The 14,348-nt window shown below is 37.5% G+C and overlaps 1 protein-coding gene across 3 annotated transcripts in view; it reads left to right on the forward strand.

Moving 5' to 3' along the window:
• Positions 1-14,348, forward strand: part of MIB1 (MIB E3 ubiquitin protein ligase 1) — a 71,589-nt gene that overhangs the window by 39,579 nt on the left and 17,662 nt on the right. For all 3 annotated transcript variants that reach the window (XM_053992444.1, XM_053992436.1, XM_053992455.1), the window contains exons 13-14: positions 12,004-12,136; positions 12,518-12,604. In XM_053992444.1, coding sequence (XP_053848419.1) covers positions 12,004-12,136; positions 12,518-12,604 — 220 coding nt within the window. The remainder of the gene's footprint in view (positions 1-12,003; positions 12,137-12,517; positions 12,605-14,348) is intronic.

Raw genomic sequence — 14,348 nt, forward strand, 5'->3', positions numbered from 1 at the left:
TCATTTTGTGTCAGAATAACATCGCAGTGTTATACAAGGGAGAACACAGTATGATAAATGGTTACCAAAAACCCTTCTGATAAATTAAAGCTGTTAAAAAAATCTGTCCCATTTTATAGTAGAAGCTAAATCAATTCGTGCTGAGCACAGGAACTCATCAGGAAAAAAAGAAAATGCTTTGCAATTAACCCCTCAGTGAAACTGCTAGTTATACCAAATTGCTTCTGTGAGCATGACTGAGTTTAGTAGCCTTGCTTTATTCAGAAAACCTATTGCAATTTGATTTGTTTCCCACTATAAAGCAGGTTTTGATTTAGATGTTAAGATACTTAACATCTTCATGTTAAAATACCTGCCTTCGTATTAAAATATCTGCTTGTATGAGAAAGAGCTTTAAAAAAATATTGAAACTTTGCTTTCTTAAGCAGGTAAGATAATATTTCTGCTTATATATATATATATATATATATATATATATATATATATATGTAGTCTCAGGTGTTAAAAATACCAGGCTGTGTATATGATTAGTTGTTTGAGAATTATGTGAATATTTAAAAATAAGTTCTCCATTTAAAAATCATGGGTTGCCTTTGTTTATATTTCTTGTTTGTTTTGGTTGGAGTTTTTTTTCCTCACAGACATTTTAGTAAGCAAAGGGCTACAGTTAGATTCTTTAATCTGGGCCAAATGTGCCTACTTATCATGAACATATCCTATTTAATAACTGCTTTTAGAAGGATGGTGTCATGAATAGAAATGGCTGTATTGATGAGTGAGGAGTTCTTTCCTCACATTTTTCCCTTGTTCCCGGAGTTGATGTTAAGTATCTTTACTTAAGGATGGTATGCATCAGTGTATTTTAATTAATATCACTTTTAGAACTTGAAACTATTGCAGAACTATTTCTCATGTAGTTCTTAAAATTTTTTGAATGCTACAATGGGTTTTTTTATGGCCAATTTTCTTAAATTTGGATTTAAAATAAATTCAGCTAATTTCAAAATAGTATTTAAGATAACTTACCTTTTAGGCTGTAGTTGTCATTTGTGTTTTCATTTAGAAACCTGTCAATAGCTTTAATCCGCTGACTAGCAGCTCTGGCCTAGAAATCTCTGTATTGTCACTTTCTGTGCACAAACCTGACGCTGCACTTTGTATCGAAGAGCTCAGTGAGCATAATAAGTGCTGATTTGGAGAAAATTCTAACTTAAGTCTTATTAAATTGCAGAAGTTATACTCAATTATTTTGGCTGTCAATTTTTGTAGATCAGACCTTTAATTCCTTAGCTGTTAATACTTGTGTTAGTTGCAACCTGTGGATTAAATGTTCTATGGTAGGTGCAAATTTAAGTACTACCATCTGAAGTACACAGAACAGGCTGTGATTACTAGAACAGTGACTTGTTTTTATGAGCTACATTTTGATAACTAGGCTTTTAAGTTTAGTTTAAGATCTATGAAGTGAGGAGGACTGGTAATGATGAATTTTGCAGCTATGCTGCAGTCTTAATTGATGCATTTCAAGGTTTCATTTCCAGCCTTGCTTTGATTTCTGCTTGCAACTAATATTCTGCTTATCAGCTGTTAACAATTCTTCCTACCCACTTTTATAGTCACTTAATTTAATGTTTTGTGATTTGTTACTAACAAGTATGAGTTATTTTGGCAACACCAGCTGACCCTGAGCAAGCCAATTTGTCACATGAATGTCATTCAAACAAGAGGGAAACCTGTTTCTTCCAGCAGCTGTTTAGTTTCCTCTTACTGGTCGTTCCTGGCCTGCCAAAAATACATACTTCTTTACATTCCATAGCATTGTATGTTCATATGGGTACATAAAGAAGTATGTGCTCTGAGCAGGTATACACATAGTTGCTTGACTGCCTGTCAGATGAATCTAAGAAGTATTTTGCTGCTTTTTCTTGCTGTCATTAGGTGAAACTGGCTGACAGTTCTTTGGAAGGACAACAGTTCTCATAAACTGATGGTAGAAAAGAAATTTACTATGCTAACTTAACTTTGCAATGCAATTTACCTGCACAGTGTCTTAAAGCTGGGCATAGTTCATTGTTTTGGGATGGCACTGATGTTAGAAGTACTTTTCCATATTTTTGCAGCCTCTTGCTCTTCTAAGTGACCGTGTTTAAGTAGAGAGTTGAATTGCTGGTAGGCTTGCAATGTCTTTTCTTAGAATTTGTAGTTGTAGTCCACTGTAAAAACTTCAGCTTCCTCCCAGGTCTTCTAGCAGATTTCATGCTGGGGTACAGTTTGCATCTAGTGTCCTGAAGGGAAGAATAGACTGAGATAAAATAGCAGTTATAAACTTAATTTCTTGCCCCAAATCCCACTTCTATGCTTTTTATATCCCATCCATTATTCTGCAAACTCTTTGCAGGTTTATACTTATTTACACTGTATTTCAGAGTGATCTAAAAATAAAGCAAAACAAACAAAAAACCCAGAAAAAGCCCAACCCAAACACAAAAGCACATGTCACCAGTGATCCTGCTTATCCTAAAGATGATGACATTGAATTAAGAAAACAACCTCTAACTACTGTGACAGGATTTGGATTGTTAGGCCGAAGGTCACATGTGAAAGCTAATACCTATTCAACACTTCTGCAAGCAGCTTTTCTCGTTTTTTAAAACTAGCACTCACCTGCTTCAGTCAAAGTCTTGTCCACCCTTGAAATATTTATGGCAGCTAAAATAATTAACTACAAAAAATTAACCCAAACCAAACAAAAAACCTCATAGAAACAAAGGCCAAGTTTAACCTTGTTTTGTAAGATTTTGTGCGACTTGATTTGGAACAGTGGTTAAATATTTGATGTGCAGAACAGCTTTGACTTTGAGGGACTGTCGGATATAGCTTATGGTTGCTTAATATGTATTTCAGGAGTTGATTTGGGTTTCAGTAAAGAGTAAGCTTTGTCTCTATAGCATTAGAAGGTAAATTTGAAATAAGCTTAACAATTAGTAACTGTAATAGTTGTAAGGAAAGCTGAGAGCAGAGGAAGTAAGAATTTCTGCAGCTCATGACAAAAACCTAGTGCAGCTGATAGAGAGCAAATCAGAGTGTAGCAGTAGCTAGCACAGTAGTACAAGGAGAATCAGCAATGCAGCATTAGAATCACAGCAGTCACATTCTAGTTTTTAAGTAGGCTGTTTTCATGTACGTCTGATATAAAGCACCTTGAAAATTTTGTCAAGACGTATTTGAGAACTCAGCATTGCACTATCACACTGTTTATTAGGTTTTCTTTTTCAAGTTGGTACATTTTTAGTTGTGCATAGGAAGATAAGAATATATTTCACTGAAATGAACAACCAGTTAATGGCATTGCAATTTACTAGTTTATCTTCTTTAAAAAGAATTCTACCTACTAAGCAAGTTGGGATTTGGTTTTTTTGTTTCTTCCTTTTTTTTTTTTTTTTTTTTTTTTTTGCTATGAAATTTGGACTAACAGTTGATTTATTTCAGCCTGCTCTTTACACTACAAATGCTTGGTACTTTAGCGCACTCAAAATTAAGCTGTTCCCAGAGTAGAGGGATTAATACAACAATTTAAAAAACAGTCTAGTAAATAAGATATACATGCAGAAAGTTATAGGCATCCTTTAAACGTGCAGAATAATGCAGGTCTCCTGATGTTCTGTTACCTGTAAGCTTAGTGTCATGCAGCATTTGCAGTTGGAAGAGAGGTAATGACCTAGAGACACATCAGCAGCAGCCATCTCATCCTGAGTGCTCTCACTCTATTCGCTGAATCAGCTCTTCGTTACATGGGAGGGGGAGGCAAGGGGGGGGTGAATGTCGGTGCATACAGTACCTCACCACCTTAAATAGAGAAAACTTAAAAGAAAAAAAAAAAAGGCACGAAGATGGGTGCCTAATTGGCACCTTCTTCCTTTCTTTTGAATGCTAAAATATGAATGATGTTGTATAGAAATTATACCTTATGTCTGCTGGACTGAGAGTTAAGCCTCCAAGGATAGATGCTAGGAAGCCAAGGGAAGGTGAACTTAGCCCACTGTCAGATGAAGATAATCACAGGCAAAAAGAAAAATAAAAACCCAACAAAAGACCAAAACTAAGCCCCCAAAAGTTGGAGTTGCTTCCAAAAAAAAAAATTAGAAAAAGGCACCAAAAAAATAGCGATCGTCTCCCCCCTCCCCCGGCAAATATTGGTTTCTTCTAGTTCCTTAGATATTGCACTGCATCTTTTCTTGCTTGAGGTTATGTTTCCAGGCTCAACTGTAGGCAGGTCTGTGTTGAAGCTACTTTCCATCTTCAGAGGTCAAGTCTGCTCACGAGGTCAGGGCTCCCGCACACACACTACAGAAGTCACCAACCGTATTTCCCACTTAGAGGGCACGAGCAAAAGTGTTACGGCTTTATAGGCAGCTAAGCATTTGAAACATGCACTCCCAGGCAAACAGGCTCTCGTGTGCCTCTCTCTTCCCTGACCATATTTAGTCAACCATTGCAAAAAATAGTCTCTCAGCTGTCGATTGTCGATCCGGCAGCGAAGGGAGCCTCTATCCAGCTCTCTGCCTATTGATTGTGCAGCCTGCACTTCCACTGCCGCTTAGCCATTTGTCCCCAGGTTTTTTTAGCACTGCCAAATAAAGCTCTCTCTCATGTTTCCAGTTAGATTTCCCAGGTTTTCACTGAGCTTGCGCTGCTACTAGTAAACCCTGATGAGGTTGTCACTATACTTAGAAACGTTTGGGGCGGGGGGGGGAGGAGTGGGAGAGGGGAAAAAAAAAGGCAGCGCTGCTAGTAACAAGGCAGGGACTTCACGCAGATATAGAACAATAAATATCTGCGCTGCCATGGCAGGTTGTGTAACCTGGTTTCTTGATCACTGAAAAATGCCATGACTAACATGTCGATTAACCCAAGGTCTGATCAGCCTCAGTCTAAGTTTTCAATTGCAAATCATACAGTTGTTTTATAAATAAGAAGTCAGTGCCCATTTGTAGCCCTGCATTTCCATATTCAAATCAAGTTAGAAATTATTTGAAAAAACTTTAATTAGTAAATTTGTATACTTGCATACCATTATGTTTAATAATGCCATAATATTTTGTTTCTAATGCTTATCCATAGAATTGCATCTAAAGAAAATAAATGCATGTGTCAATTAGATGCTACTGTTCTTTAAAAAAGCTGCATTGTTCTAGAAGAAAAGAATAAAAGAAGAAGTCAAGGGAACAGCTCATTGCATTAATCTTTCATGTTTACAAAATTGGCTCATGGCAAGCCTAATAATTGCATATTCAAAATACGAAGGGGGATTTTCATATTCATGGGGAGTATATGCAATGTTTTCTTTAAAAAATAATAACTGAAATTTTGGCATTTAAATACAACAGTCAGGAACCCAAATACTTTGAGACTTTCTACGTATTTTGCGGACAAAATCTTTGCTTGAGAGCAAGAAGGATCAAAAAGGTGAAAATATCTCAGTATAAAATGAAACAAACTTATTAAATCAAAATACCATTCAATTAATATTGATGTAATTAGTAGTTACAAAGTTCAGTACGGTAGGGTAGAGAGTGAATTGCAGAGTCCTGAGCAGACCAGTATCTTGGATTTATACTTCCCTTGCTGCTTCTTTTTGTGTTGATTTTATCCTGTGCTTGGTTACTGTTTACTCTGTAACTTCTGTTGCTTTCTCGTTGAAGTCATGTTTTTTTTTTCTCTTTGTTTTCATAATTATTCACTGAAGACAAAGCTGTTGTGCAATACATTCTTGTGAATTCCATGTAAATGTATATACCTCATTGTTTCTTTGCATACATGTATATTGAAATTGATTTTTCAAAAGCAAATGATGCTTGAAAATCTGAGAAGCAAAAAGAAGGAAACAGCCTGCCTACTTAAACTTTTACTAACTAGACCATTGTTCAGATATGAAATATTAAACTCTAATTTCAAGGTACAGTGTGCTCAGTAGTACCTATCTAAGGTATTAATCCCTTCCTGTTGCTTGTTCCTGAGAGGTAGATACTTCCTTCTTCATTCTTCCAGTGGTTCTCTCTGTACTGCACAGCGAGTATGCTGTGAATCAGATCAGGGAGCTGATTTGGCTTGAAGTTGTGTGCTGACGTGCACTTACCATCTTCTGGTTGCCAAAAATAGTGCTGTCCTGCTCCTGTGTTACTTCTTGCACTATGTTGGTACAAATGTTTCTTTGGCTTCACAGTGAGCAGGCTTGGAGTACTATTCCATATGAAAAATAATCCTACAGAAGGGGATGACCTTTCAGATGCTGTGTTGGGACCACTTTTTGTGGGAGCTTTTTTTGAGCAGAGGTGGTAGTCAACAGGATAAAAAAAGGATTTAGTAAAATGTGGTTTTTCTTCAGTTGTGTTGTAAAATGCATGTCGGTCTACACAGTCTTGAAAGAAAACTTTGCCATGGAAGCTGTCTTTAAATCTGAATTGTTCCTTAAACTATTTGAGGCTCTAACAGGAGGCAGGTGAATGGGTTTAGCTGAGCCAGGGTTGGGAGTCTGGAGAGGAGTATGTGGAGGTGGAGGAGTATGTGGTGGCGTGTGTGTATGTGGAGAATACTTCAAGCCAGGATTACAGTAAAATACATTATGAAACCATGTCACACTGAGACAGTGGAAACCTGAGTTGAGGGAGGAGAATGGCATGAAAGTAGAAAAACCTGTAATAGAAAGTGCAGTGAATCATTACAACCTCTGGTGCTGGGATTGCTGATAAGTTTATGCTGATCTAAGACTCTGCTTCTGGAAAGGGCAGTCTGCCCTCCCTGCAGCTCTGGCTTTGTCATTCCCTTACTCCTATTGCTTCTAGTGATCATGAAGTTGCGGGGTAGGTTGGATTATCTCATTGATCTGTCTGAAAGCAAACTTGCCAAATCAGGAGTCTGGCAGGTTGTTTCACTTGCTAGAAAATGATGTGTCTGTAGAGCCAACATAATGCAGGAACTGAAGTGCAGGGAAAAAAGTGGGATTGTGTCTTTCAGTAGCAACTTAAGTTAAATGTGCTTATGCAGATTGTGAAGTAGCCTTTGTAATTTTTTCTGCCTAAGTATTTGTTTCTATAAAACCTTAACAAACAAACCCTGAAAAGCCAAACAAACAAACCCACTCCACCACTATCTCACAAACCCTCAACCATCTTCATTTACCTCATTTTGCAGTCAAATTGCAGTTGGTGGCAGAGAATCTTCTCTAGTTTTTGTTCATGTTTTTTTAAAACAGAGTGCAAGGATGCTTTTGCTGCTAAAGCTGTTGAATCTGGAATTGTTTTTATACAATGAGGTGTTGGCTTAATCTTGTTTACAAGTACTTTTATCTTGTAGATTTTCCAAATCTGTTATTGTATGTTGTTTCATTCTCAGTATTGATGAGCATCTGTAAAAATTCTGTGAGCAAAGTACTACATAAAACTCAACATTTTATATGTAGGTTAGTAATGAATAATACACCATATGCTAACTTTTCATCATAAGAATAATTTTTTTTTGTATGTCTTAATGTTGGTAACTGGTATTGAAACAAGTGCTCCATGTGGCTAAAAGTAAATTTGTGTGTTGTTCAGATCTGTGACATATCTTATGTTGCAAATACACAGTTCATGCTGCTGATTTCCATGGCAAGGGTTGGAATGAGATGATCTGTAAGGTCTGTTCTAATCCAAGTGATTCCACGGTCCTATATATGTTAAGTTGTGGTTCCAGACTCTCTAAAAACCTGAATTTAAAAAGAAAAAAAAAGTATTAATCATGTGGCTAGATCAACTAAAGATGCATGCAACAGCAGCATGTTGCATTTTACTCTTCTTCATCTCAAATTAAATGTAGCACCATATTAGTGGATATTCCTTTGACCAAATCACTTGTAACTATTAGAGTCTGGGCTGTTATTTTATGGGGATGAATTACGTTGGGCAGTGTAAGTCAGTGTATCCCCAACAGCTGTGCCTGGGAAAGCAGCAGATACCTTCATCTCAGCCCCCTATGCACACATGAGCTTTCTCAGTCCTTTTTGACTGAGCACGTGTTTAGCTCCTAAAAAGAAGCAATAGTTTACTTATCCCTATTAAAGCTTTACAGATAACTCTCTCAAAAATTCTCAGTGGAGTTTTTATCTTGTTGTTCCATTAGAAATTTTCAGAAGTTGCAAATGGGCATCCAGGTGAAAAAGGCCCAAAATCTTTTTATGAGCTTCTGCAGACCAACAAATTCCAAAGCTTGCCTGTTACAAAATTTTTTATTGGTGATGCTTTAGTAATAATGTACAAAGGGCATAGTGAAGTTCCATGTTTCAATTAAGAGTTTTAAGCATTTGATCAGTAATCTTGCAGCTCCTCAGGCATGTAATCTGTTACAGTTGAATACACTGAAGATGATAGTTTGAAAAGTTTTCTTTAGCTGTTTTCATGATCAGGTTACTAATAGATTTGCTGATTTCTTGATCTTTGCAATACAACTACAGTGAAAGCAGTCTGTGGTTTGTTTAATGTGTACAAGATAAAAGCAAGTTTTCACATCTATGTTGTGATCTTAAAAACAGCAATACAACCCAGCTTCTTCTGTAACACTTCATGGGGAAGAGTGAATCACGAATGACTGTGTAATTGGCAACTTTAATTCTCTAATGTGACTTTTTATGATGTATGCCTGTTCCAGTGAGTGCTGCTCTGAATGGTAGCCACTTAGCTGTCAAAATTTTGGCAGTAGTTCTAGAAAATCCTGTAAAAATTGAATGAAACTACCTCTCATCTAATGAGGAGGAAGATGCAGCCACTGAGCTGAATTTACCACTGTAACATGTTAATATCTTGCAGAATTTTAAGGTGTCATTCCATGAAATAGTCCTTCTAGCCTGCTGTCCCATAATGGTCTGGAAGAGAGAGATAGTCTTTTTCTGAATAAAAAGAAACAACTGAGTAGTGTTTCCTGGCCCTTTGATGATTTACTGTGAACCATAAGATAAAAATCTATATCACACAGAAGCCATTTGTTTGTTTTGGTGGTCCTTCTGTTTTTCCAGTAAGACCAATGTATCTTAAAAGCATTCAGAAATGTAGCGGGCATCTCATTTCTCTGAAAGCAAGATACCTCCCAATATTTTTTCTGGTGTAAGACAGCAAACTAAAGATTTGAAAGATGATCTGGTAAGGATAGCACTCACACAAATATTAAGATGAGTAACTTTTCTTCACAGCATACAAAATACTGAGTCAGTTGGTTTCTTATTTTTGTTTCAAAAATGAGGTTAAAGAAATGTCAGTAGTATTTCTGAAGTACATTTACGTATTGAGGAATCTGATGATATGTGTCAATGTGATTTTAATTTTATTTATCTGTAGAGTTGGCAATTTTCTTATTTCCTTACTGAAGAAAAGGATATAAAATATCATTGAGTTGGTTAGGACAGTTTCTTGTTTAGTTACTAGAGCTACTTTGGAGACAAGCTGGCTGTAATTAGTGTTGATGCCCTTCCACAGTGTCCCTCAAGTTGTAGTAGCAGTTTTAAGAAAAAAATCTTGTTGGTTTTTTTGTTTGTTTTGTTAGATTATTGTTGCCCCACCTTATCCTGGTTGCTCACAGTCATATTGCTTCTGTCAGTCATAGGGAATTTTCAGGAATTTTTTATTGTGCTTTTTAGAGTATCCACAATAGATAACCTAGAGCTTTATGGGGTCTTTAGAAGTACTGAGCCTGGCAGGTGAAGATAAAGAGCTTACATGACATGGTGCCATGTCATGACATGGGAAGCCACTATAGAAAGCTTGTTGTGCTGTTGGTACTGTGAGCTTTGTATCAGCCCAGCATCCTGAAGAGCTGGTGTGGTAGTGTGCCTAGATACCGAGCAAACCATAGTGCTCCCGACATGCTCCCTCCCTAAAGTAGCTAAACACAGTTCTGATGGTGCCAAGATTTGAAAATATGGCATCATTGCATTACAAAATAGACTATGTTTATCAGAGCAACTGATACTGGTTAGTTTTGCCACATTTCATAAAGCTTTGGCAACTTGAGTTTTACTAAATTATATTGTTAATTTTGAAAAATCCTGCATAAGTGAATCTCTCAAAGAATTAATGTTGCCATGGTTCATTTTTTTCTGAAGTATTCTAGTCTTTTCTTCCTAGCACGTGAGAGAGCTGTAGAAGGTGTTATGAATAGAAGCTGAGCAATGGCTCACAATGAGCAATGTACAATCTGTTAAATGTTGTTGTCTTATGTTGCTGTGTTATAAGCAATTTGGACTGTGAGGAAGTGAGAAGCTTTCTGCCAAGAAAACAAAAAATCCTATGAGGCTGAAAATGGCTTCTGTCCACTCTGAGGAGGATAAACATGCAGAACATTCTGGCTATGGATGCTCCACGTAGCAGTCGGTTTCCTGTGGGTTTGTATAATCCTGTGGCCTGAAAACGCAGTTGATTAGTTGCAATTCCTTTAGACATTCTGATTCTGGGGGCAAAAAAATGTCTCTTAATACACCATTCTGGCAGCTGCAGCATAAGTGTGAAACCAGAGGTTTATGTTGTGCACTCAGTAGCAGAAGAACATGGAGATGCTTATTAAGCAGTCTTTTATGGGAGCATCTGAGCAGAGTGTAGGAAGGAGTGCACTTCCTTACTGGTACAGTAGTCTACCTCACAGACTTCTCTGCTGTCAAGGAGGGCTTATTAGGGTTTTTTTGTAGGAAACTCATTGGTTTGTTCTAAAAGAGAGCTTAGGAGTGAATAGCACTTCACCTCACTGTGGATGTTCAAGGCAACAGATGATTGGAATGAACTGGGAGCACAGTTATGACTTTACAGAGCAGTCATTCATACCTTATGAGGGTATTTTTAAGTAAAAGCTGAGAGATTCAATTTATGAGGCTAATTCTGAGGATTATTGAGATCCCACATTTTTGATAACAGAACTCTAATGAAGAACTCTTTCATTCAGATACATTATGTGCCTTGCAAGGCACTGTGTGACTGAGTGGTTCCACTTGATTATCAAGGATTACTTTGATTTTAAGAGTTTGAATTTTGTGTAGAAGCCCTGTTTCTCCTGTATATATCATGTTTCTTTAACAGTAGGGAAACATCAGATGACAGAAGAGGTTTCTTGGCACAGGATTGTAGCAGTTTCTGGTTTCATGTTTGTCTTTAAGGAACTGTCATAAGGGAGCTGCATATGCTGTTTATAAAGATAAGACAATAAGGGGTTTAAGTTTGGTAAGTTATGTATTCCAAAAGCTAAGTGAAGACATGTAAGCTTAAGAAAACTGTATTTCTCAGAGAATACAAGATTGAGCAATTTGTTTATCTAGCATGTTGTTAATACCTTTAACTGAAGGTTAACTTTGGACTTCGTGGATTTTAGTCTGCTGTAATACTTGTAGTAATCAAGTTGCTTTTCCCCACCCTACCCCCTGACTACCAGACACTGCCATGGTATGTTACATTCAACCATTATATGTTAAGAAAATATCCCACTAGAATAATCACTTCACAGTTTCAGCATTTATCTTCTCTATGCTTAAGAGATCTTCCTCCATTTTCTTTCTCAGAAACTGAGTTTTAACTGTTACAGCCCACCAGAAATCTAATGTAGTAGAAGTTGGTCATTAAATACTTAAGTAAAAGATGTTAAAAAGATTTTGAGGGAGAAAATTCTTTTGTCTACATTTCAGAATTTGTTTGAATGCTTCTTTAATGTAATTTTTACTGCTAGATAGCATTCTCTAAAAAAAAAAACCTGATCCTCACACTGATACAGGCATTGTATGGTTTATTTGTGTGGTTTAATGAGAAGGTAGTGGACATGAAATTATTCTGCTTTGGAGCTGTTGGTATAGCTTTTCACCCACTCCCTCTGTTTGAAAAAAAGATTAAAATTATTTTAGCCACTACTACATAGTTCCGAGAATTAATGTTGTTCTACTGTTGTCATTCAGCATACATTTTAGGGGTGTTTGTGCCATCTCTGCTTATTTTTTTTCAGCGCAATGCGCGTGTTGTTGTCCAAGTTACCACGACCATGGATTGTTGATGAGAAAAAAGATGATGGTTACACTGCCTTACATCTGGCAGCTCTTAATAATCATGTGGAAGTGGCTGAACTTCTGGTGCATCAGGTAGGACTCTTTTCTCAGGAGGATTTAAATGTCATGCTTTGATTAACCATCTGATGTGAAAATAGTTGGCTGCTTTACGCCTGCAGTTGCAATGCAGAAGCAGTGGAGGAGGGAAGGATGTGTTGAGCTCTAAAGGTCAAATTTGCCTTTGAGATTGTTACAATGGCCTAATGGTGCAGAGGGACTGAAAAATTGGATGCCTAGTTTCATTCAACAGATCAACATCTGTACAGTGAATAATTGAAGCATTTAATCACTTCTGTGATTAAATCCCCTAACCAGGAGTTGTATTCAGGGTCATAGTCAGTGTCCTAATGGACTGCCCTGCCTATAGATGAATTGCTGGAGTGATAATGCTCTAATGTTTTGAATATCTTGCAGGGCAATGCTAACCTGGATATTCAGAATGTTAACCAGCAAACTGCTCTTCATCTTGCTGTTGAACGACAGCATACACAAATTGTTAGGGTAAGTATCTTATTTCAGTAAGCCATATGGTTAATGGTATTTGACTAAAGCTGATGGCGGCTGTTAAAATATGAATACTTCATGAACATTTAAAAAATTATTTGACAACATATAGTCACTGCATGTTTGTTTGATGGATTTTGTTTAATTCAGAAGCCTGCCAACTCGCACAGAAGGTCAGTCAGCAATATGAACGCCACTTGAGGCATGCTAAAATTTGTACATGTACATTATGGTTTCCTCTGTGTGGTTGCCAATTCCAGCATCCCTTCTTTTTTAGTAAGGAAAAATGTGTTCGGCTGTTACTTGTCTGAATCTTGTGGTGCTGTAAGGGGATTATCAAATAGCATTTCTGATGCCTCTTGCTGTATGAGTAATTGTTCTTGCTCATAGCTTTCACAAATTGTAACATGGAACGTCTTTTTATGCCCTTAACTACTTTTCAGTCTCTTAAGTGTTTGGCATTTCCTGCTCTTGACTTGGGAGACCTATAAGCAGTGAACAGTAGTACCTTATTGGTGAAAGGAATGTTATCCTGTTTTTTTGTTTGCATGGGTGCAAAAGTAAACGCTTCAACTTAACAAAGCTTTGTTACTAGCACAGGAGGTCTGACTGGCATAGCTTGCTGTTTCTGGCCTGTATGCACTGTCATACAGGACTCGTGTGACTGTTTGCCTTGCTGCTGTGGGCTTTTGAGGCTCAGAGAGAGCACTCGCTGCTCTCAGAGTGGGTACATCTACCTGGCCTTGGCTTGTGACATAATTTTTTTGTCTTTATAGAGTGATCTTGTATGAAAAGCTGTCTCTGATTCAGGCCTACACAGAATTGTCCCTGCTATGCAGACCTGCATTCTGTTAGGCGTTATTTTACCATAAGGCTTCTCCCTCTCTGAGGGCTGATGGGTGTGATCCCGTTACAGTGAAACATGTGATATGGCCCTATATCTGGAACTGCTTGCTACCAGAAGACCGGTTTCCTAGAGTCAGTGCCACTTGCATCCTGTAAGCTATTTGGCAGCTGTGTTTGGTGAACTCTTGTGCCCTTCTGGAATTTACATAGTACCTGGGAATACAATATTAATGTAGCAGATGAGCAGGAAGGCATGTGGAAGAACTAGCATGTGTGTTTGACTGACATGCTTATATCTGAGCATGTTTAAGTGAACGACCCTGTAGAGTATCCATTTTTCGGAACTGGATTAACTTTAAGTCCTAAAATAGCTCATGCAGCCATGCAAAGAACATGTTGGCTCCATATTTCAAAACTAATTCCTATTGGATACCTTCCAGGGCTGGGTTTGTACCCTCAGGCATTTGTGGAATAGTGGTCAAAGGTAGCATGGTTCTTTTAGAAGTCCTCCTGCCATGACAAAGGGCAGTGGTTTGCCCTTTTTTTTAAATCAGTTTTTTTAAATTTCTGCAAAATCTCTGAAGTTCTGTGGTAGTCAAGGATTCCAGGAGAAACTCAAAGCAGTAAAGAGCTAGTGGCAGACACAAGATATGAATATGAGAAAAGAAATTGGGCCAGAATAAATCCATTTAGAGAGTGTAAGAAGTTGAGACTAGACTGTGTCAACTATTAGCTGGTTTTCTTGGTTTCACTTGTTGTAAGAGAAGGTTGGGGAAAATGATAAGCTGCAAATAATTGCAGGCAGATACTTCCTTGAAAATTAGGCTTTGAATTCCTTTTAGCCTGTTCTGAATTCTGAGGTTCTTTGGTTCTGAGAGACTGAGCTCCTTGCAGG

Source organism: Vidua macroura, chromosome 1, assembly GCF_024509145.1.
Source record: "Vidua macroura isolate BioBank_ID:100142 chromosome 1, ASM2450914v1, whole genome shotgun sequence".
NCBI classification, from domain to species: domain Eukaryota; kingdom Metazoa; phylum Chordata; class Aves; order Passeriformes; family Viduidae; genus Vidua; species Vidua macroura.